The following is a 23287-nucleotide window of genomic DNA, read 5'->3' on the forward strand; positions in this document are numbered from 1 at the left end:
TGCCCACTCAGGTGAGTGGGGTTTGGGGATGAGGGTGTCTAGGGCGGTTACCTGTGTACGTGGTCTGTCCAAACATCCAGGCTCCGTCCACGGGGATGTAGCCTTTACCACTAGGGCAGATCTCGCTGAATTCAGCTGTGCAGGGAGGCATCCAAGCTTAAAGACGGAAGGGCTCTGCCCTCTTCCTATCTCCCCTTCTTTCAGTGTCACTCTACAGAGCTGACATTGAGGATTTGGGACCCTTGGGGACCTTACCCGAGTCCTCAGCTGGGCAGAGGTCACAGGCATCTCCCCAGCTGGTGCCCTGGGTGCAGCAGCACTCGGCTTGTGTGGTGTTCCGGCCCAGAAGGCTGGAGCAGGGGAGCTGGCCTTCCTGCCCAGAGTAGCATTCCATGCGAATGGGGCCTGGGGGGTGGTCCCCTGGTGGGGTCTCAGGAATACTCTGACCTGTGTGTGATAGATGCCCTTTATTATTGTCTGTCCTTGGCCCTCTGGGGCACCCTAGCTTTAGAATTTATTTTCAAGGTTTTATGTTTATATAGCACTTCACAGTGTACAACATGCTTTTACCTGTATTGTCTCACTTGATGCTCTCGACGGCATTATATTCTCAGCTCCCTTTTACACATGAGGCAGTTGAGGCTTAGAAACGCTATGTGACTTGCCATGGCCACCAGCTATTAAATGGCACTAACCCCAGTTCTTCTGGCGCCCAAATCCCTGCTCTTTCTGGTATAGCTCCCTGCTGCCCCCAGTATAGGAGGTACCCCCAGTCTGTGGGGGCACATGGTATGCCATATGGGCAGCCCCTCCATTCCTCAGCTCACACTGTACTCCAGCCCCTCCCACCTTTCCTTGTTCCTGGTCCTACTTTCTATTCCCCAAGTCAGAGGAGGCCAGCTGGCGTGAGAGGCTGAACCCAACAGCTCTGGGGTGGAGTGGGCAGGGGATAGTGAGGCTCAGCTCAGCTACAAGGCCTCCCTCACCAAAGGGCTCCCTGGGGTCCCTCTGAGGCTCAGTCTGAGCTCCCTAGGCACCTTAAGCTGGCATCAGTTCTTCCTGAGCCCCCTGTAAGGTTGTCACAGCCCCAAGCCTCCTGGATATTCCCTGGCCTGGGACAGACGTCCTCTCGTCTTGACATTTGCCATACTCTGACTCCTCACTCTGTTCTACTCCAGTCCTAAGTGGCACCCTTGCTCACATAGCCCGGCCCAGGCTCCCTCTCAGCAGCTGGAGAGCGGAAGTGCTTTGTAAGCCGCAGAGCGATCATGCATAATGACGGTAGAGTATGGGGTGTGCTCACCTCCAGCCACCCGCGGGCGACAGTGCCCCTCCTGAGTGTCGTACTCCTCCAGGTCACTGGCACAGAGGCACAGGAAGGAGCCCTCCACGTTCTCACAGAGTGCTGCCCCACACACCGCCAGCATGAGCTCACACTCATTCACGTCTGCCAGGCACGAGGACAGGCTTGTGGGTGAAGACCTAGCTCTGCCCCCTGGCCCTCTGCCTCCAGCCCTGTGGGCAGATCCTCCTCTCATCCCCTCAAAAGAAACCAGCTAGGTCTCAGGGCAAGAGCAGAAGGGAGTTAGCGGGAAGGGGGGACAGATGAGCAGAGAGCATGAGAAGGGAGAAAGGAGAAGGGTAGCAGAAAAGGGTCACTAAAGGGACCAAGAGGATGGGATTCCTTCCTCTGCACATTCTCCAGACGTGCCTCTGGAGACCAAGGTCTCTGGAAGGGCGGTGCGCCTTCACTACTGTGCTCGCTACCCTTGCTGGTAGAACGTGGCCATGCTTCTCCTACCGAGCTGGGGAGGGTGCGAGCTGTGGGGTAGAGCAGAAATCACCCTTCCTTGCCCACTCTATGATGACCTATTATGGAGCTGTGTGACCTTAAACATTTCAGGAGGAGGGCCCAGGGGCTCTCTCGAGGACAGCCAAGATCTGTGGAGATGGGCCCAAGGGCCCACGGGCCTTCCCTTCCCTGACCCCTAGCCTGGCTAGCTGCAGGCTTCTTACCAACACAGTCCCAGCCAGAGGACGAAGTCTCAAAGCCCTGGTCACAGAGGCAGCGGAAGGAGCCGTCGGTGTTGTCGCAGAAGCCGTGGCTCCCACACATGGTGTCGTTGGCACACTCGTCTATGTCTGTGGGACAATGGGGACTAGAGGGTAGGGTGCGCTCTTGCTCTATTTGCTGGGAACACTTGGTCTGTTGACACCAAGGTCTGTGAAAAGGGACTTCTAAACACAGGACAAGAACACTCCAACATTAACATTCCTCTTCAGTTTCTGTGCAAGCCCTGCTGTATGGAAAACATGCAAACTTCAAACAGCTACAACGAAGGGGTCCTCAGGACAAAGTCGTTTCTAGCTGAATACGTGAAAAGCAGATGTCCTCAGCCCTCCCCGTTCCTACTCACCAATGCAGTCTCCAGTTGGAGCCATGTGGAAACCAGGCTGGCAGCCCAGGACACAGCGGTAGGAGCCGGGGCTGTTCTCACACCTCCAGGCCCCACATACCGGGTCCCTGTAGTCCTCACACTCGTCAATATCTGGCCCCAGAGCCAAGAGAGGGGACAGAAATGGGCAGGTCACGGCTCTGGCCCCACCTCTTCGGCGTTACAGGGTCATGCCCCACAACCTTCGGGGTCCTTGATCTGTTAAAAATTACTGTACTCCTCTCAGCTCCAACACGTCAAGTTCTGGATCATGTCTCCTGACCCAGCAGCGATGACTGTCTAGGTAGAGAACTACATGCTATTTAGGAAAGCACTGAGCTCCTAGCTGCCTGTGCCACTCCTTTCCCCCACCCCCTTCTCCCTATAGCAGAGTCCTTGATGATTCTCTTTATATAAAACCTTCACCAAAGTGTGTTGCAGAAAATTGTCTTCGTATCTGTCTCCCTTGCTCAATTTCAACATTGTCCATAATTGTCTATTTGTCCTAACAAAAGACATTGAAACTAGCAGGGGTTTAATAAATGTCAGTTGGATCCATTTGGCTTTAAAAACTCAATTGTGTGCTCTGCTAGCACAAGGTTATGATTATCTTCATTTTGTCATCTTTGGATAGGCCCTGAGCCAGCAGAGCCTCAATGAATGCATCACCCATTGGATGATTAATCTGGAAAGTGCTCTGCCTCCTGCAAGCTGCAGTGCCTGGTCCCGGGGAGCGGAGGACCAGGCAGGGGTGGAGGTGGGCAGACACGGGGCAGCACCCTGTCCATTCCCCCTGGAGCCCTTACCCACACACTCCCCGTTCTCTGGGGAGGGCTGGAAGCCAGCCTCACACAGACAGCTGAAGGAGCCCTCGGTGTTGACACAGTGTCCTCCCAGACACCGGTCTGTGGCCGCACATTCGTCCACATCTAGAATAGAGACGTCTGTCAGCAGACTCAGCCACGGAGCCTGGGGGCCCGAAGCAGCCCAGAGGAGATCCAGAGAGCAGCTCAGGGCCAGAAGAGCTGGAAGCCAGAGGCCAAGCTGCGGGGAGGAGCCCTGGCACTGGGGCACTATCAAGGGCAGAAGGGTGACACCCAGAGGGTTCAGAGGGCACCTGTCTGTCGCAGACATCGTGGAGAGGCCCTGTTGAAAGACTCAGTGCCTTCTTGACACCTGGCCCCCTGTCATCGCTCAGTCTCCCATCTCCCATCCCCGGGGTGGGGCCGGAAGCGCTTTATTTCAGTCCAGACATAGCCTCTGGCGCCCCCTGCTGCTGACAAGTGGACATGGCCAAGCTGGCTTCTCACCCTGGCAGCTGGTGCCCCCCTCTGCGCTGGTGAAGCCTGGTGCGCAGAGACAGAAGAAGGACCCATGGCTGTTGAGGCACTCGCCACGGGGTGCACAGTACTCCTCTCCCACACACTCGTCCACGTCTGCAAGGAGAAGGTAGGCAGTGGCGTCTCCCAGGCGTGCTGCCACCTCCCCCTACACTCTGTGCCCGCAGGCCCCGACGGGGATGCGGAGCCACTCACCCTCACACACTGTGCCATTGGCCAGCTGGAAGCCTGGGGGGCAGAGGCACTGGTAGGAGCCAGCCGTGTTCTTGCACTCGCCTCCCTGGCAGCTGCTCCGGAAGTCTTCGCACTCATCCACGTCTGCAGGGTCACACGGGGAGGAAGGTGGCGCGTGGCGGCACCTCCCAAGGCCAGGAACCAACGGGAAACCTCCCGAGGGTCTGCCCCCTGCCTGGGGAGTCTGGACCCAGAGGGGCATCATCCTCTTGTAAAGCAGCACCGCTGGCAAGGGAGCCTCTGGGGAGCAGCGTGGCTGCGGCTCCTTCCGCTTCTGCCTCTGGCTGCTGGGCTTCTCCCGCTGCCCACACGGTGCCCTGGGGACACGCAGCCTCTCCCAGCACCCCTGGCCTGGGGGGGCCAAACCCACTGCCCTTACCATGGCTGAGCCAGCTCAGATTTTACTGAGAAGCAATGGGAAAACAAATGAGAAATCAATGAAGGAAACAGATCCTGAGAACCTGAGAAGGCCCCAGAAACTAGGTTCTTGAAGTCGGCCTGCAGATTGCCTGGCACAGGCCGACGTGTTCCAAAATACGCTCGCAGCTCCCACCCTCACAAAGAACCCAGTAGGCTGCATGTGGAACTAACTCCCCTGGAGCTGGCGATCCAGTGGCGCACTGGCCCCTAGACCCAGATCTGCAGTGGTCTTTCCAACCGCTGTGGAGGGAGGGGTGAGGATATGTGTCCCCAGCTAGCCCATTCAAGGTGGACAGAGGGGCCCCTGGCCCAGAAGCAGCCCCTGCGGTGTCTGGTCACTCCCTTTTCTACAGGGGGGCGGGGTAGTCTCGAGCACCCCGTTGGGGCAAGGAGGCTCTCACCTTCACAGGTGCGGCCCAGGGCACTGGGCCGGTAGCCCGCCTCACAGTCCCTGCAGGAGAAGGAGCCGGCGGTGTTGGTGCAGACTCCCGAGGGGCAGACTCCCGGGAAGGCGCATTCGTCCAGGTCTGGGGCAGACAGCCAGCCGGTCACCCTGGGGGCCTGGGAGGGCTCCTTCTACCTGGCAGGTTGGGAAGCTCCCCACACCTCTGGCCTCCCTCTCTGAGCTTGTGACTCTCTCCGGGCCCCTGGGGAGGGGCAGGCGCCTGCTGTGGGCCTTCTGTGGGGGCAACCCTGGTACCCCTCATCCCAGAATGCTCTGGGGGCAGTTCTACCATCAGCTTCCCTCTTGTCTCTGTGACTCCCTTTTTTCCCTCCTGTCCTCACCTCCAAACTTGGGGATGATGACAATAGACGCTCTCCTTGGGGCCAAGTCCACTTATAGGGTCCTCTAGTCTAGTCTGGAGACCCTCAGCATCAGCCCAAAGCTGGGGGACAAATGGAGTGTTCTTTGGGAGTTAAGAAGGCCTATATTCTTGGTCCCCCTCCGCCAGCCCCTCCCCAGGGCTACCTTCGCAGGCAGTGCCGTCTTCGTTCACCCAGTAGCCACTCTCGCAGGCTGAGCAGGTGAAGGAGCCCTCGGTGTTGAGGCAGAGGCCCGTGGGGCACGTGGCTCGGCTGGCACACTCATCGACATCTGAAACAGGCCATTGAGTTCTGTGTGGGGCTCTGCAGGACAGATATGGCAGGACAGCCAGAAACTGACAGGTGGGCAGGGGGAGGGCGAAGGACGGGTCTTGGCAGGATATGTGGCTGGGTCAGCGCGGTTAGGGATGCGGGGCCAGGGCGGGATTAGGAGGGAGTGTGCGGAGGAAAGGAGCTGCAGGCTGACTGGTCTCTAGAGGAGGGTGTTTTAGCATCTTCGTACCTTGGCAGCCCTTCTCATCTGAGGTGACCTCGTAGCCCTGCTCACAAGAGCATCTGAAGGAGCCCTCCAGGTTGATGCACTTTCCGTGGGCGCAGACCCCGGGGGTCAGACACTCGTTTACATCTGTGGGCGAGAGGTCCAAGATGGCAAGCTGGCCCCTGTCCTTCACACAGTCCCCATTGTCAGGCTTAGGGCATCTTAATGATGAGGCCGGGCAATCAGTATTCAGAGGGGGCATGGGCCACCCTGGGAAGGCGGTGAGGTTGTTCCTGCTCTTGGCCCCACCCACAGAGGGAGGGCAGGGTCCCTTCCCGCCTGAGCCCACTGCGGCTCTAGTAACACGCAGCACTCTGCGTATGTCCTAGAAAAGGGAGCCAGGTCCCCCAGCCCTGAGGCTGGCTTGGCCCTTCTGAGGATACCCGGAATGACCTGTCCAAGACCCTTGACTCACCTTACAGTAGATCTAAACCTTTCTGGCCGCCTACTTGCCAACCAAACTGGTATGATTCCACGTTCCCAGCCCAACAGCCAGCTTCAGTAGGCGAGTGGGCAATGCAGAGACAGGCCAGTCTATCCCTGGGTGGCTGAGTGGCAGTCTCAAGGGCCTGGGAAATGCCCGCCCTCCCCAGAGCCTCAAAGCATCTATTCACAATTCAGACCCTCCTGGCACTCGGAACCCTGGGCCCTTCCTCCTGCAGGGACTGAGTGGGAAAGAACATCCCTTCTACAGCTGACATGCAGCCCCCTCTGGGGGGAGAAGAGCACCCCCTGTTCAGTTAGGTGTTGCTGTTAGACTTTGCTGTGGCAATGCCGAAGAGCTGAAGGCCCCTCCTGCCCGGGAACCACAGCGGGACTGGGCTGCCAGCTCACACCATCAGAGTCAGCCTCTTCCTAAGATTCTTGGCAACTCACTCTACCCAGCAGGATCCGGCCACAAAAGCTTCTGGGACCTTAGGCGGTAGCTCCCGGATGGACACGGCCAAGGAGCCAGAGGGGCCCCCACCCAAGCTGATTCAGAGGGCAGAGCGGCAGTCACGGAAGCACACCCATCTCATGGCCAGCGTCATGTGGGGACCCAGCCAGGTCAGGGAGGACAATAGCCTCCAAGCCACTCCCCTCTGCCCGTCTCTTTCGCTCCCTGTGTGTGGGCTCAACCAGAGGTCCCAAGGCCAAACAGCCCTCTCACTGCTTGGCGAGCAGCCCTCACCTACACAGCTCCCGCTCTGGCCCCTGTAGCCCTCCTCGCAGGCGAGACAAGTGTAGGAGCCGGGGGAGTTGACGCATCTCCCGTCGGGGCAGGTGCCAGGGTGACGGCATTCGTCGATATCTGCAAAATAACATCCCCTCCCTTGGTCATCCCTGGGAGCTGCAGCGCATGGGTAGTTCTGTGAGGAAGCCAATCCCTGACCCTGCCCTCGGTGAGGGAGAGGGAGGGATGCCAGGTTCTGTAAGATGGAAACTAGGAAAAAGTGAGCACTGTCCAGTGTTCCCAGCTCCACCTCCCACCCACTGTCCCAGACAAAAGAAAGAGATAGAAGAACTTTAGAAAGGGAGACTCCCTGGGTGGGGCAAGAGGCCGTGGTCACCACCAGCTCTGGGAGGGTGGGAGAGCTGTGCTTTGTGAGCTGGACCGCTGGGAAGGGCCTTCCTTTCTGCCTGGGTGAATCCCGTTCCTCTACATAACTGAGATCGTGCATGCTTGGCACAGCAGGTCCCAGAGGCCCTGGAACAGATCGCCAGCTGGACAATGGAGGCTGGATAGGCTTTCCTGCACCAGGAGAAGAGGACTGAGGATGACCCCTCATCTCGGAGGTGGCCCAAACCAGCCCTGAGACTGATGCAGAGTCACGGGTGGAGGCTGGCAAGGCTTCTTGGCTGGAGAGACTTTTGCTCCAATGAGAACCATGTAGGGCTCCCAGCACCCACTCTGGTGAGATCCAGGAGAGAGTCAGAAAAGATGAGCCTGGGCACCAATCACACAAACAAGGGGAAGAGGGGACCCAAGGAGGGAGAGGAGCAGCCAGTCCTAGGAGAATGACAGCAAGAAGGAGGACAGAGACCTCGTTCCCAGGGGCTGCAGGCAGTGTTCTTCCCAATGTGACCTGGCATATCTGGAAGTCCATCACTCAAGGCACACAGGGGACGTGCGCCGAGTTAGGGAGGTCATGACACAGGGCTTGAACTCTGGGTTGGGCTGGCAGGAGGACGTGGTGTGCTGCTGGCTCAGTGCTGAGGCTCCCAGTCCCTATTTGTGACAGACAGGTTGACTGAGCTCCAGGGAAAACAAGATTTACTCTTCCTAAACGGGTAATCGTCATTCCCCTGGAGGAAGTCCACCAGCTTAGGCAGATTCGGAAGCCCTCCTGCCCAAGAGGAAGAGCTACTCAGCACCCGGGGAGGAAATGTAGGAGGCAGGGCCAAGGGTCAGAGTACAGGCTTTCTGCAACGGAAGGAAAGCCAGCAGCTGTTGTTACACAACAGGACACGGGCCTTGAAGTGAAGAGCAAAAATGAGTCTCCCTCGAGGTGGCTTGGTCTGCAGAATTCAGGCCACATCAAAGCCCTCTGTCCCAGGGAGCGAGCCGGGACCCTCTCAAGGCCACAGTTTCACCCTGAGGGTCCACAAGAGGAAGATATACACGGGGCAGGTGGTGATTCAGGTAGGGATCTGCAAGGAGATACCCAGAACCCCCAGGCAATCTTGGGGACACTGAGAGAAGGCTCTCCTCCAAAGAGGGTAGCCAAGAGCCCTTGGTTGGGCTGTGGTGGCACTGGGCTAACCTATTCTAAGGGTTCCTGTAAAGACAGGGATGGAGAGAATGAGACAGAGGAGGGGGCTGGACGGGTCTAGGACCACTGACTCGGGCCGACCAGGAGAGAGCGGTGAGCACCGTGGCCCCGGGGCCTTGGCTGAGGTGCAGGAGGAGGACGGGCAAAGCCACTGGGAATGATAGGCAGTTGCTGCTTCAGGAGATAAAGAGGCAGAGGTGAGGACACTTTTCTAAGACCACGCTGAGCAAAATGAAGTCTTCGGATCTCTCCTGCAGGGAGCAGGCAGTGTAGGAAAGAGATTGGATTTGGCAGGAGTGAAGAGCCCTGATGTCTGCCCTGCCCCAGATGTTCTGGGCATGTTCATGGAGGTGGTGCACAAGGTGTCTTAGGCTGGGCATTAGGCCACTCGTGGCACTGATGTACCACTAAGGACTCCAGCTCTCCCCTTGCTGGCCAGGGTGGGCTTGTGCCCCCCGGTTCTTTGTGGTTGGGTGGGACCAGGGCACTAGGGCTGGCTATGAGCTATGAAGTATGTCACTTATGGATCAAAGCATAATCGTGAGCCACTCTGAAGAGTGCTCTTCCTTTCTTCCATGGAGACTGGCCACGTCCAACATACCGGCTCTTCCTTTCGGCAAGTTCTAGAGTCAGGAAACATGGGGCACGACCCCCCCGCTGACCCATGATGGACACGTGGCACTGGTCAGATATAAACTTTGCTGTGTTCGAAGTCACGAAGGCTGCGGTGGCTTGTTCATGCAGCATAACCTAGTCTATCCCCGCACTGCTGGCTTTCTTCCTCAGACCAGAGCCCCCAGTGAGTGTAGGTGAGAGGTCTGTCAGCGAGCGGGGAGGGAAGGCAGAAGATCACAGCAGCCCTCAGTCGCCCCCTGAGCCAGGGAAAGGCTCTCCCAAATGGAAGTGGTTGTCACAGAGCCATCCAGGCCCATCGAAAGGAGCCAGATAAAGATTCCAGATGAAGCACATCCTACTTCTGACCGGTCCGGGTTGAGGGTACAGATGCTAACGTCACCAGAAGTCCTGAGGCTGTTCCACCAACCGCTTGGTATGTGGACTGGAGCCAGGCTGTTCTGCCTAGTCTAGGGTTTGAATTTTAATCTAAGATTACCATATATTTTGGTAAGTTCTAATAGCTTGGTCTTTGGGGGGCAGGAGCTATCCGCCTCACTTATCGCTCTGTTCCTAGCCCATGGCTGGGACACAGCTGGTGCTCAACACATGTTTGCTCACCAAAGACTGAGACCACATGACTAAAACTTCACACCCTCTTGCTATGAGGCTGCTGAAGAGACCCCAGGAGACCCAGGGAGACAGGCGCCCCAGGCCCAGCTTGCCAACCTGTGTGAACCCTGCAAGGATCCTGGAGCTTCTCTAAGCTGGGCTTCAGCCTTCGCATGGGGAAATGTAAGGGTGCCCATCCCTGCTCCTTGTGAGAGCACAGGGCGGGAGCGGGAGGCTGCCCCGGGGCCAGAAGTTCGGGAGAACTTGGATGCGGTTGGGGCACAGGAAAGGCCTGGCAGTCTGCTAGGGGGTCTAACCCCTTTTCGTGGGAACCCAGAGTCTTGGTATGACAGAAATGCCACTGAGACTTTGGATGGGCCGCTGTCCAGAGTGCTCGGGCCCTCCACCAGAGACTTTGAGTTGAAGTGGAGAGAGTGGTTTCTCAGTTGGAGCGAGAAGAAAGAGGGAGAGGAAATTGACCGGGCTCCCAGGGTGACGGCTGGGTCTGTGGTTCCTGACGGAAACCTGGAGAAGTTTGCTGGCTACATCAGGCTGTCTTGCCGCAGCCTGAGTGTTTTCCCCGGGGCCAGGGACCCACCCTGACCTCCCAGCCGAGGTGTGTGTCTGGAACTTTTCCTCCCAGAGGGAAGGGGACAATCCAGAGGCGTGACCTGGAGCGTGGGGTGGGGGTGGGGTCTAGGGGTGAAAAAGAATGGGGCCCTCACACAGAAATGCTACCCCCTGTGCTCTGCAGGTCTTGTATATATTGGCTTATTTGGTCCTCAGAAGGGCCTCTGAGATGGGCATTATGGTTTGCATTTTCAGATGTCAAGAGCCAAACCCAGGCCCATCTCCAGCAGAGCCTATGCCTGTAACATGGACTGCTTAGTATAAATCTGATCTTTTTAATGTCCTGGTATTTTCTTGGTTCATCTCCTTTAGTTTTTTTTTTTTTTAAATAAAGTCTGATGTCAAATTTGTCATGTTGTCATGCTAAAATGAGTTAATCAAGTCCTCGCACAGCTCCTGGCACATAGAAGGCACCCATCAAAAGCTAACTCCCTTCACTCTCCATTCTTCTGGAAAATGCCAGGCTTTCCAACTCCATCATGCTCATGAGAACAAAGAGAGTGCATTCTGGTTTTGACTGTGTGTAGGCCAGGGTATTAAAGGGAGAGCACCGAGAGGGAGGCATTGAGAAGAGAATGTGACCCTTGGGGGGTGCAGATAGAGAGCCATCTGTCCACCCCCAGCCACCTCTCTCCTTTGCTAAGACCTTCTAGGACTCCGGATTTGGCTTCCTTGGTAATGGCATTGGAAAGGGGCACTCTCCCTTCGCAAGGTATTCACCTCCAGGACCCTGTGAAACCAGGCAAGTCCTGGCCAGGAAAAACCTGGAGGCTGGCAGGTGGTTAGTCCTAAACTCGGGTCAAGGGCAAGATTTCTTCCCAGAAAGAACCTTGCTTTACCCCCCTTCATTCCTGTCTCAGCCAGTCTTAGCACATAACCCAGGCCTCTTGCAAGCGTTTGATGCCCCAGCCTGGCAGGGAGGGGGTGGTGGCAGAGCTGCCAGGAGCTGGCATGATAGTAGCAGCTTCAAGCCAGCCTGTGAGGAGATCACTTGGCAATGTCACGGCCGCCTTTTGGCAGGGCCCGGGAAACGGAGCAAGGATGGGGGCTCACGCATTCATTCTTCCCTCATTCACTCATTCGGCTTATATTTCCTAACATTTGTCCAATGCACATTTCTCAGGTGTCTGCACATGAGTCCTCTAAGGATAGGGTCCAGCCCCGAGGAGCTCATAGCCTAACAAACTTTAGCAAGTAGGTCAGGGCTGTAGCCACAAGCTCCTCCCAGAGATACCAACCGCTCCTCTGTCCTATAGGAGAGCCGTGTGACTCAAGGCAAGGGGAAGGGTTGTGTGGAGGGATGTTCCCGGGGTCTCATGTACATAATGTTGCTTGTGTTCCCCTGCATTGGGGGGCAGACAGGCCAAAATATCACTGAGGGGATGGAAAGACTCATGAATTCCCAGACAGGTCTCTGTCCCCAGGAGTGGGCTCAGCATCAAGGGGCCCAGTGGGAGACAAGCTGGAAGGCGAGGTGGGGGGAGACAGCCTCCGGGGAGGGACCAAGAGGTGGTGGGGAGGCCAGCTGCCCTCTCTTATCCCATTTCTTACCTTGACAGTGTCCCTTCCTGACCATGATGTAGCCCTGGTCACACTGGCAGTGATACGACCCCTCCGTGTTGGTGCACTGGCCCCCGCGGCACACCCCTGGCTGCTCACACTCGTCCACGTCTGTGAACACACAGAAAAGTCCTGAGTTGGCCAGCCCTGCAGGGAGTCCTGGGGCATCTCTTCAGAGGACGAGGACGTTCGTGCCGAGGCCCATGCAGGAAAGGCGTCCTTGCTGCAGCCGTGGCTGGTGGGGGCTCCTACGCCCCTCTGCTCCCAGGCCCCCGCAAACCCCTGAGTTCCTTTCTCCCAGCGGACACTACTTTGGGGGTGCTTGGGGACCCTCAAAGCTGTCTCCTCACCCTGAGGCAAGGGCTGGTCCTGAGGTCAGATGGCAGTCCAGATGGCATGATCTGAGGAGGCCAATAAAGTCCCCTTCCTGACCCCAGTCCCTCCTCCAGAGGCCTGCTCCTCGAGTTCTTGATGGCCTTCCTAAAAGTTAGGGATTGAGCAGCTGGAGAGCGAGTGTCTCAGGCAGCTGGGATCTCCTGAGGTGGTTTATTCCATTGTCCCAGAGCACCTGGTGCCCCACAGTGGCTCAAAAGCCCTACCTGGGTCATGCCACTCCCCTGCCTAAATCCCTACTAGGGTTCCCTGCTGTTTCAGGCTGGCTTGCAAGACCTCTGCCACTGGCCCCAGCCTTACTGTTTGCTGATCCCCCCGGTCTAGCCACCAAACCTTTGTTCACAGAGATGTCTCCACGTGGAGTACCTTTCTTTGCCTCAGTGGTCAGCAGAGTCCTACCCCCATTTCAAGGACTGTTCAATTGATCAATTCAAGGTTGGTCTGGCCACTCCCCATCCCTTGCCCTCACATCATACCAGTAGAGCATTTATCTTTGCCCCCCACCCCCTCGGCACTGGTTCAAACTCTTCTCTGGGTCCCTGAGCAGATTAAATGAGGTAATCCAAGTGAAGGGCCTGGCACAGTGCCTGCCTGGCCCAAGGGAAGCACTGACCAAATGTTAGCTATTATTACTCTGGCATTGATACCTATAAATCTGATCTCCTAGGCCTGGCATGTGAGATCTTTCACGATCTGGCCCCTGTCTGCTTCTCCCACCTTGGTCCCACCGCCTAACCTCAGCCACACAGGACCTGCTTCTGAGCTTGGCCATGTGCTGCTCACTTGCCCGGAGTGGCTTCCTGCCCTCAGCTTGGCTCTCTCCTACTCATCTCTTAGGAGAGGCAGACCTCTCCCCTCCAACCCATCTGCCTCTTCCCAGGGTTCCCTTAGGACCCAGCCATTATAGTAACTATTCATTTACTCGCTTTTTTCTCCCCGACTGCTGGGAATGTCCTTTATTAACCTAACGTCCCCAGTACAGAACCCCCTAAAGTGCTTGTTGCATGAATGGAATACTGACCATTTGTTCATGGACAGTGTTTTTACTTTGTAACACTGTAGTGCCCAGTGGCATCACTGGCAGAAGGGGTAAAACGCACCCCCCCCCAGGCCCACATCCGGAGATTCTGCCCAAGCAGCACTGGAACCTGCATTTTAATAACTCTCTATGCATTTCTGAAATAACTAGTCCTCTCATTGAGAAGCTGTGATGCCAGTGGACAAGGCAAGGGAACTCAGAGGCAGAGCTGCGTGTGGGCCGTTGACAAAGAACCCACGGACCGGCGGGGCCGGGGCTGAGGCTGAGAAAACGGACTTGCTTTGTGGAGAAAAATGGGCAGGGGAACTGAAAAAAACAGAGGTTAAGGCCCATGCAGAGTTGGAGTCCGGATGGATTCAAGCGTGCTGTAAAAGGTGAAACTCTAACTTCAGTGAAAGCAAGTGTAGAAGGATATCTTTGTAGCTTAGGGGTGGGGAAGGACTCCTTAAGCCACAAAAGCATAAAAAATAAGGCAAAAAGGTGAATTTCAATATGTCAGAATTAAAGATTTCTGTTAAAAGATGGACATGTGGTTAAGGTTAGTGAACAGAGGATGAGATGAGAGAGTTGCAATATCTAAACCCAGGCAAGTATCTGGAATATATAAGGAACTCCCCAGGAGCTGCAAGAAAAACCAGCCACTGCTGGAAAACTGAGCAAAAAATAGGAACAAGCAATTTTCAGATAAGGAAACCCAACGGCTAAAGTATGAAGAGATGCTTATACTTATTAGTAAAGGAAATGTTTTAAAAAATAATATTCAAAGAATTTATATCAATCCATTATTTATACTTATATTAATTTTAATTCCAGAAATGGTTATAATTTATATTAATTAATTATATAAGTTAATGAAATAATTCATACATGATTACATAATGAGATACTGCTCTATAAGATTGGCAAAATTTAGAAAGTGGATGTTATTCTGGGTAAGGTCCCATCAAGTGGCAGCTGAGCCCCACAGGGAGAGGCACTGGCGGCTGACCAGGGGCTCTCTCCCCAGCTGCTGGGGCATAGACATCCCGGCCTGGTGACACCACTCCCTGCAGCAGCCATGGCTCGTCGCTGGCTGGTGCCCCAGGCTGGGCCTGAAGACAGCAGGGCCCCTGACCTACAATGCCTGTCGATGCAACGAAGCCCAGAGAAGCCCCCTGCCCCCACCCTCTCCCCTCACAACCTCCAGGCTGTTTTGAGCAGCGCTGAGTCAAGACCCTGAGTGCCGTGGCCACCTGGCCGCTCCCTGCCTGCAGGATGGTGTCCAAACCCTTCAGCCTGGCACTCAAGACGAACTAGCCTCAGCTCCTGCCACTTCCTCCACAGAGCCCACACTCCAGCCACACTGGGTTTAGCGTTATTCCCGGAGCTGGCCAAGCTTGTTTACCACCCTGCTCTCCGGAGGAATGGTTCCCTTTCCCTGGAACACTCTCTACTTCTTCCATTGCTTCACTGCGCATAAGGGAGCGTGTTGGAAGCAAACCACGCTTTGGGGCCAGAATGATTTCGACTCTGTTTCTAGCTCTCCCACAACTAGGTATGCAGCCCCTGGGTATTTCCATTCACCTCTCCGAGCCTCAGTTTACTTAACCATAAAACGGGGTAAGGCTTTCTACCACATGGGGGTGGGATGATGAGCTTCATATGATTGAGGGCTTAGGACAGTGCCAGCACACAGAAGTGCTCATGAAATGGTGCCCGGGCCTCTTCCGCCCCAGCTCCAACACTCCCTTGGCGAAACCTGCCTGCATCCTTCCGTGGGGAACCAGCTGCTTCCTCACCAGATCCCACAGCACCACACGCACACGCCGGACTCACTGCAGGGGCCAGAGCTCACATGGTACCTGGCACGTAGGTGCTTAACCCTTGGCGCAAATGAAGGACACGTGTAATTCCCCCACTCTGCTCCAGTTAGCTGGTTGTTCTCCTCTACTCCCCTTTCCTGGTATCAGGTGAGGGGACCTGCATGGCCTTGGTCTCTGCAGACCAGATCTTTGGGGGGTTAGGTCATGAGAGGACGCACAGCTTCCTGGCCTCCAGAGAGGGACTGTGAGAGAGTACTGGGCTGCCCAGGCCAGAACCAGCCACGTGAGCCTCGAGAACAGCCATGCCATCCTCAGGTGAGTGTGCCAGCTGGTTATGCGTCGTAAGGCACTGCCTGGAAAGCGCTGCGTCATATCCTCTGTGAGCTCATTCATAAAAATGTATGCGAAGGCTTTCTATCTCAGTGCAAATACTGGACATTAAATGGTTTTTGTGGGAAGCTGCTTTGCTCAGGGCCCTGTGCGGGGGCCACGCCGTCCCAGGGAAGCGGAGAGATGTGCAGGCTCTCCGAGCTGCTGAGGACCCTCTTGCAAAGGCGGTCCTGCTCCCCTGTCTGCCAGGAGTCCCAACCAGTGTCCTCACGCACCGCCCTCCTTACCCAAGACAAAAGCAGCTCCTAGTTGCTGAGAACTTGGGGACTTTTAGTCCTCATCTCCAGCCATGCCCCCTGACCCCCTCACACTCTCAGCTCCAGCCACACCTCCTTGGAGCCTTGGTGAATGTTGCTGTCTTTCAGATGTGAACCTCTCCTTCCGGTCTGGTCTCAGCGTAGGGGTTGGCTTCCACTCAGGTCCAGGCCAGAGCCCTGAGTCTCTGTTCTCACAGGCCCTGTGGCCCACACACTGCAGTGCAGTGGCTGGGTTCTGTGAATGCCTGGGTCCTCTTCCACATCAACACTCCGTGTGGGGTCCTGGGCCTATCCCAGGGACGCAGGCAGGCTCACTTACCTTGGCATTCCTGTGTGGTCCCTGAGGTGGCCAGCGTGTAGCCAGGGTAGCAGAAGCAGGAGTAGGAACCCACTCGGTTGACGCAGCGTCCTCTTCCCGCACAGGGGTCCCTCAGGCACTCATTGTCATCTGAGCAGAGGAAGGTGGGGAGGGAGGTCAGGGAGATCTTTCTTTGGGCACTGGCCAGCAACCTGCCCATGCTAGGAGCTGGAGAGGAAATGGTGCTGTGGGTCAAGGAGGGAATGAGGGAGTGGAGGAGGCCAGGGAGATGAAAAATCTCTAAGGCTGAGGTCCACAATAGCCAGACTGTGGAAGGAGCCAAGATGCCCTTCAACAGACGAATGGATGAAGAAGATGTGGTTCATATATACAATGGAATATTACTCAGCCATCAGAAAGGATGGAACTGGAGGGGATTATGCTAAGTGAAATAAGTCAAGCAGAGAAAGACAATTATCATATGGTTTCACTCAGATGTGGAACATAAGGAATAGCATGGAGAAGGGAGGGAAAACTGAAGGGGGCGGAGATCAGAGAAGGAGACGAACCTTGAGAGATTATGGACTCTGGAAACAAACTGAGGGTTTAAGAGGGGAGGGGGTGGGGGATGGGGTAGCCGGGTGATGGGTAGTAAGGAGGGCACGTGTTATGATGTGCACTGGGTGTTATACGCAACTAATGAATCATTGAACACTGCATCAAAAACTAATGATGTACTTATGCTGGCTACCTGACATAATAAAAAACAAATTTCTAAGGCTGGGGTCACGAAGTCTGCTCATTGGGCCCACTGAGGCACCAAGGGCCTGGGGCAGTGGCCCAGCACTTCCTCCCTGTCCCATGTCCCCCTCCCCCAGTGGCCCCCTGATCACTTCCTTTCCTTCTAGGCACAGTGGATGTTTCTCTCTTGTGTCAAACTCTTGGGGGGGGACTAGTGGAGACATTTCCAACTGCGGTAGGCCTTGGTCTGGTCTGGAGGCGGCAAGATGGCTAGTTGGAGGGGTGGGCTGATCTCAGAGCTGAGGGCTCCAGGCACTGGTCAGGGGGCCCGGGGGTGGCTTCGCACTCTCCTGGAGTCTGGAGATCATTAGATGGTGCTCCCAGAGACTTGTCTCCCCAAGGTTAAGGTTGGCTTTGTCTGCAGGGCTAGTACTCTTCAACTCATTGACCACACGGCACTGCTTGGACCTTCTGCTGCCTGGACACTGGACTCTGTCCCCAGCCACTGAGTGAGCCCAGGACGCTGCTGTGCATACCCGTGCAGTAGGCCTGGCTGGGGTGCAGCTGGTAGCCGGGGCTGCAGATGCAACTGTGCCCATCTGGGAGGTTCACGCAGGTTCCTGGGCCACAGATGTTGGTGGCTCCGGTGGCACATCTGTCAATGCCTGTGGGAGACAGAGCAAAGCAGAGGTTATGGTGGGGCGAGGATAGACGAAGGCAGTGGAGCGGGGCAGTGGAGTAGGCGGGGGGGGGCAGGGCACAGGGGCCCAGAAGACCCACAGAAGCCTCACTCCATTCTTGGTTGGACCCTCACATGTCCATGTGTAGCATGGCCTTGTATAAAACCCCATGGCACCCCTCCCAGGACCCCAAGTCCCAGGATGGAGCTCACAGTAGTGCATACCTTCGGCTAAGACCCAGTGGGTGCCACTGGACTGTGTCTCAGCAAAGGGCCCCCCCCTGCTGAGGCCTCCAGCCTGCCCTCTCCCTGAATAAGGGCATGGCTCTCACCCACAGTCCCCAGAGCTTCCCTTCCCTTTCCCCAGGCAGACAGAGCTGGCAAGTAGGGTGTTGAGGGAGCCCTGACAGAGGGAGAGAGGAGAGGTGGGCTGGGGCCAACTGAGCAGGGCCTTGAATGCCATGTTGAGACAGGCCTATGAGAAAGGGGGTCATGCAAGGTGGGGTATGATCAGAGCAATCTCAGGAAGACCACTCATCTTGCTCAGAAAGGCAGCAGATGGCTGATGGATGGACTGGGGTGGGGGGGGGGAGGCACAGGGGGCTCTTAGAAACCTGTTGAAATAATTCAAACAGGGACTGCCCTGGGGGTGGTTATGGGGTAAAAGATGGGGAGACACGCTGAATTCAGGAACAGTTTGCTGACTTGGCCAGACTTGGCACTGAGGCTGCATAGAGGCTAGCTTTTTCGAACTGCATCCTTAACTCTAGAAAAGTGCCTGGCACTTAGAGCGTGCTGAATGAACACGTATTGAACATGTGCGTGAAAGGCACTTGCAGCCTTGTGTCTGCCCTGAGGTCTTTGGCATAAGCCCAGCCGCCCACAGCTCCCCTGCCCTTCCCCACAGCACTGAGGGAACCCCGGAGACCCAAGGGAGCGGATGAGGCCCGCGTTTGTCCACAGCAGGGCCTCACAGCGTTCGTTAAATTGGACTGAGTTGAATGTGCACTGGCCTGTTTGCAAAGCTTGCCTGGCTCCAAGTTTGTGTCAGCCCCGGGGGCTTCTGGGGACCCCCTGCCTGGTTCTAAATATCCTCCCAGAGGAGTGAGGTTGGGGGAAGGCAGGGGAGAAGGGGGATTAAGCTGTGGGTGGTGACTGAGGGGGGATTCTGTCCCCCTACATAGAGCCCTACATGGGCTCTTCCTCCGGCCTCTCACCGCCCCCCCCACCCCAATCCCCCCCAGACCCATTTTTCTTGTCAGAGAATCCCCAATGGAGCCCCTCCACCCAGCGCCTCTTGCCTGCCCAGCAGAGGGGGCCGCCCTGGAGCAGTGCACTGAGCACAGAGAGAGGGCCGGGGAAAGGGCAGCAGGAAACCCTGGTTCAGGCCTGGGAGGGCCAACCCCTCCGCCACCGCACACCCTCTGGACGGTTCCATCGGGCTGCACGGGCTCTCTCTCTGCCGGAAGAAATCCAGGACTACCTGTCTCCCCTGAGGTGAGCTGGGTCTGTGAGGTGAAGAGGTCAGCCAGCCCTCTCGCGAGGGCGCACGTGAGGGCACGCACACGTGAGCACACACGTGCACAGGGAGAAGCTGCCGCATCACCAGCTTTGCTTCTCCTGAACCAAGGCCCCAAACAATGAGGCTTTGAGGAGGGCACATTCCAGAGCAAGGTGGATTTGCCAGCGGTCTCCCCCACACCACACCCCCTCACCATTGTAGCCGGCCAGAGAGGGGGAACGCAGGCTCCCAGACAGTTAAACAACCTTGAGAACAGAACCACTTTCCTTCCCGAAAGCTGGCCGTCCCTGTGGGCAGGAGGCTGCCCGCTGCCAGGGCACTCAGCTGACTCAGGGTCAACAGCCCGGAGGAGCCAGGCTCCCGGAGGCTCCTTGTGCTGCCCTTCCTCCAGAGGGCCCCTGGATGCTTCTAGAAAGCCTCCGAATAAGAGGCATCCCAAGACCTCCTTTCTCTTTCTCTTCCCCTGCTTGACTTGTGCTCCTGACAGGACTCCTGGGTTCACGAGGGGCACCCTAGGAGATGAAGCCAGGGGCGCTGAGCCTGAGCGCGAGTTCGCTGGAGACCGTGCCTCTGTGGGAGAGACAAGCCACACCTCCCCAGGCCGACGGTGGGTACCTGAGGGGCCCAGGGCCACCAGCCCCTCCACGGGGGTTGTCACGTGCTCTTCTTCCTTGTCTGGAATCCCCAGTCCAGGAAGTGGTGGCGTTGGTCTTTCTATGGCATCTCCTGGGGGGTGGGGTAGGGGGATGGAGAGAGGAGAGCAGCTGGGCCACAGCCCCTTGGCCGCCTGCCTTCCCACCCCCAGACAGCATTCCTTCCAGAGATACTGACAGTGACCCTTGCCTCTCCTGCGCTTCCGACTGGAGAACCAGGAGTGGCGCCTAGGGTGGGTTGGCCCTTCTGCCTCCCAGGCTCCCGAAATTTAGCCTGTTTCCAGATAGTCAGAGAATCTGACAGCTTTAAATGGGTCCTTGAGCACAGCCAGTCTCAGCTTCCATCTTACAGGTGAGGAGACCGGTTTGTGGAAATGACCACTTGTTCAAAGCCAACTGGCTTGGTGGAGACAGAGCCCCTGGACAGTGCCCTGTCCTCAACTCCAGGGACCCTCAGCAAGCTGGGCTCTGCAGAGCTCCAGCCGCTTCCCATAGGAAGACAGGCTGTGGGGGAAGGGCTCTGGGGACCTGACCGGCCCCTGCTTCAGCCAGCGCTTCTGCTTTGGTCTCGTTTATCCGTTGAGTGGCCCCATGAAATGCAGAAAGGGTGCTGAGGCTAGGGAAATATTTGCAAAACAGCTCAGTGTCTTTCACTGACCTTACAGTGCCTTGGGTGGACAGAGCGCCCCGAAAAAAGGATTCACGGGTCACGCCATCCACGACCTCACGTGTTCTGAGCCCCATGTATTTGCCCATGGTACAAACTCTATGGTGCCTCCTTCCCTCCCGTCTGTTTTCTGGGAGCTGCTAGGAGCAGAGACTCACCTGGGACCCAGGCGGGTACTTGGGTAGCACTGGTTGTGACCTGCGCAGACATAGGAGAAGGTCACTGTGGGTTCCTTGGTCACCCCCATGATGTGCTTTCTTCTGCCACACTCACCCCTGACTCCAGGCTTCCTGGCCACCTCACTTATTCACCTTCTCGTTCCTTCCAGCTCCTGATGAGTTCTTCCTATGTGCTGGGCACTCTGCCAGCACTTTATGTCCGCTGTCTTAACTAATCTGCTCAACTAGCCTGTGACAGTCGGTTGTAATGAGTAAGTGAGCTGGAGTATGTGCTTGCCTGCTTGGTGTCACATCTGCACTGCTTGACAATTGTCTCAATGCCATGAGCCCAGATAAGGCAACAGAAGCTCGAGGCTCACTAGCCTCCCTAGGGTCACAGGACATGTGTGGTGAGGCCAAGACCCTAGGCCTGGTGTCCCTCACCACAGCTCGCAGTTAGTGGCAGTGACCCAGGAGGAGAGAAGGGACAGAGGATGACAGAGGGTCAGTGGCACTCTGGGAGCTGTGAGGACACAGACGGAGAACTCTGGTCTGGGAGGACAACACATAATTCTCCAGGGAGAGAAGGAGCTCCCTGGAGAAACCGTGTTTGGGGACAGTCAGGTCTGTGGGTGGGAGGAGCAGGGGACAGGGTAGGGATTGGCAGACGGGTGAGGGAAGAATCAGGTGCACTCTTCTGGAATGTTTCTCTAGGAGGACATTCGGTTCTTTACAGGGGAGTCCTGGGCACAGGGAAGGGTGTGAAGTGGTTTGAGGCCATCCACAGCTCTGTTTTCACTTCCCCACAAGCCACCCGCCGAGGAGATTTTGTGGTGTAAGCAAGTCAGGCTCAGAAAGTGCCAAATCCAGAATTAATCCGGAACCAGTTCTAGACCTTATTTGCGAAGCCGGGACTAACAGGACATGTTCCTACCTGCTTTCTGAAGGGGGCCCCAGAGCACCCCACACGAGAGAACACTTGTACAAGAGCTCTTCTCACTTCCCCCGGGGCAAAACCAGGTCTTTGGATGGACCCTCCCATGCCAGCATCTCTCCAGGGAACACCCTACACCTCACCCATCGTTCCCCCTTTCCTCCTTCAGGGGACACTGCCCTGCAGTGTCAGTGGCTGCCCTGTCCCACTCTCTGCCACGCTTGCCCAGCCCCTGCTGGGAGGATGCACTCACCTGGCCAGCCTGAGAGTCTCCTGGGAAGGAAAGGCGAGAGCATGAGCTCAGGGAGGAGAGCCTGTCTACCTTCTCCCCTCCACCCACGGCCAGGGTTGGCTCAGTCTCTGACCTCCCGACCTGTCCCCCTGGAGGTCAGCCGTGGAGAGAGTGCAGAATCTTTTTACCTACTTCTGCCTCTCCCGCCCTGCTGGACTGGCCACCACAGATCTCAGAATGCCAGGTCTGGAGGGCCTACAAGGTGGGCTTCCTTGGTGAGAGGAAATCTCCTGCCTTCCTCTAAGGCCTCAGGGATGAGTCCCACCCCTTCCCGGGCCAGTCCACCTGTCAGTCCCGGATGTAACCCTCCTCTTTGCTCTGCCACCTCCTCCCTCTCATGCCTCCTAGCTGTGCCAGGTCACTCCGCCCCCTGCCCTGGGATATAGAACTGGGCAACAGTTCTAGAAAGAGAGGAGCTGCTCCTGGCCCAGCCAGGGTCCAGTTCCCATGATGACTGGGGCTCTGTCCTGACTTCCCTGTCTGTCTGTTATAGATTCCCAGAGCAATTCTGGCCATCACATAGCTCTCCTGGTCTTAATCCGTCCTTGGCTGCCTGCACTGTGGGCTACCGGGAACCTGGGTGTGCTTTTAATGTGACTTCTCCCCCCCTCACCCCCCCCAGGACCCTCCCTGCCCTGGGGGGTGCCTCAGCCAGCTCTTTCCAGCCCGTGCCTCCTGGGCCCCAGGAGACTGAGCTGGAGTTAGTGCTCTGACTCTAAGGCCAGGGAGGGGACCTGCAGCACCCGGACGCCCCAGGATCTCCCCGCCAGCTCTCAGGCTTTGTAGCAAGCACCAGCCCAGAAGCTGTCCGGCTGGGGGCAGGGGACAGAAAGGCTTGATCAGCTTGGGTGGGGACTGCTGCTGACCTCTCACCTCCACCCACAACCCTTAGGACGTGGGCACCTTTGACCCCACACGGGAGGGGAAGGAGGTGAGGCCTTCCCAGGACACCAGGCGAGTAGTTTCTCGGGGCTGGGTGCTGCTGCTCTGAACTCCATTTCCTAATGCTCCAGAGTTGGGAAGCTGTGCATCCAGGATAAATACCCGGTGGCTCTTCGGGGAGGGGGAGGGGAACCCCTCAGGCACCTCCCGCAGCCCAGATACCCTTGTCAGGGACAGTCTCGGCCTCCAGCCAGGTGTCGGTGACGGCCCGGAGCGGCTGCCTCTCCGCTGGCCCGGGTGGGGTCCCGTAGCTCTTCTGCACTTGCTCCCTGGAGGGCCTGGCCAGTTCCTCCTCCTCGGCCTTCCTCATGGCCAGGCGGATGTGTGAGCTCGAGTAGGTGTAGCCGTGGCCAGCAGGGCAGATCTCCCTGAAGGCCTCTGCAAGGTCACCGGTCAGAGGACAAGCTGAGAGGCACCGTTCCTGAGGGAACCCGGGGCCCTCCCTTCCCTCCCTTCGGGGGACAAGCAATTGTGGCAACAAGGGAAGAGGGACCCAGGTTGGGGTGAGGAGTTGAGCAGGAAGGAAGGAAGACCAAGGGTCTTCTGGCTTGAGGTGAGGTC

At 56.8% G+C, this 23287-nt stretch overlaps 1 protein-coding gene across 2 annotated transcripts in view; it reads right to left on the reverse strand.

Annotated features, from left to right (window-relative positions):
* LTBP2 (latent transforming growth factor beta binding protein 2) overlaps positions 1-23287 on the reverse strand; it is a 106795-nt gene that overhangs the window by 6342 nt on the left and 77166 nt on the right. Inside the window, exons 12-30 of one of the 2 annotated variants that reach the window (XM_019794629.2) lie at positions 22889-23104; positions 21746-21765; positions 20559-20598; positions 19696-19806; positions 17416-17544; positions 16160-16288; positions 11951-12070; positions 6964-7083; positions 5757-5879; positions 5400-5525; positions 4831-4956; positions 3971-4093; positions 3746-3871; positions 3242-3364; positions 2418-2549; positions 2017-2142; positions 1304-1447; positions 256-447; positions 52-135 (exon numbers count right to left, since the gene is read on the reverse strand). In XM_019794629.2, the coding sequence (XP_019650188.2) occupies positions 52-135; positions 256-447; positions 1304-1447; positions 2017-2142; positions 2418-2549; positions 3242-3364; positions 3746-3871; positions 3971-4093; positions 4831-4956; positions 5400-5525; positions 5757-5879; positions 6964-7083; positions 11951-12070; positions 16160-16288; positions 17416-17544; positions 19696-19806; positions 20559-20598; positions 21746-21765; positions 22889-23104 (2310 nt within the window). The remainder of the gene's footprint in view (positions 1-51; positions 136-255; positions 448-1303; positions 1448-2016; positions 2143-2417; positions 2550-3241; positions 3365-3745; positions 3872-3970; positions 4094-4830; positions 4957-5399; positions 5526-5756; positions 5880-6963; positions 7084-11950; positions 12071-16159; positions 16289-17415; positions 17545-19695; positions 19807-20558; positions 20599-21745; positions 21766-22888; positions 23105-23287) is intronic. The other variant, XM_034643199.1, reaches the window with a different exon arrangement.

Source organism: Ailuropoda melanoleuca, chromosome 14 (genome assembly GCF_002007445.2).
Source record: "Ailuropoda melanoleuca isolate Jingjing chromosome 14, ASM200744v2, whole genome shotgun sequence".
NCBI lineage: Eukaryota > Metazoa > Chordata > Mammalia > Carnivora > Ursidae > Ailuropoda > Ailuropoda melanoleuca.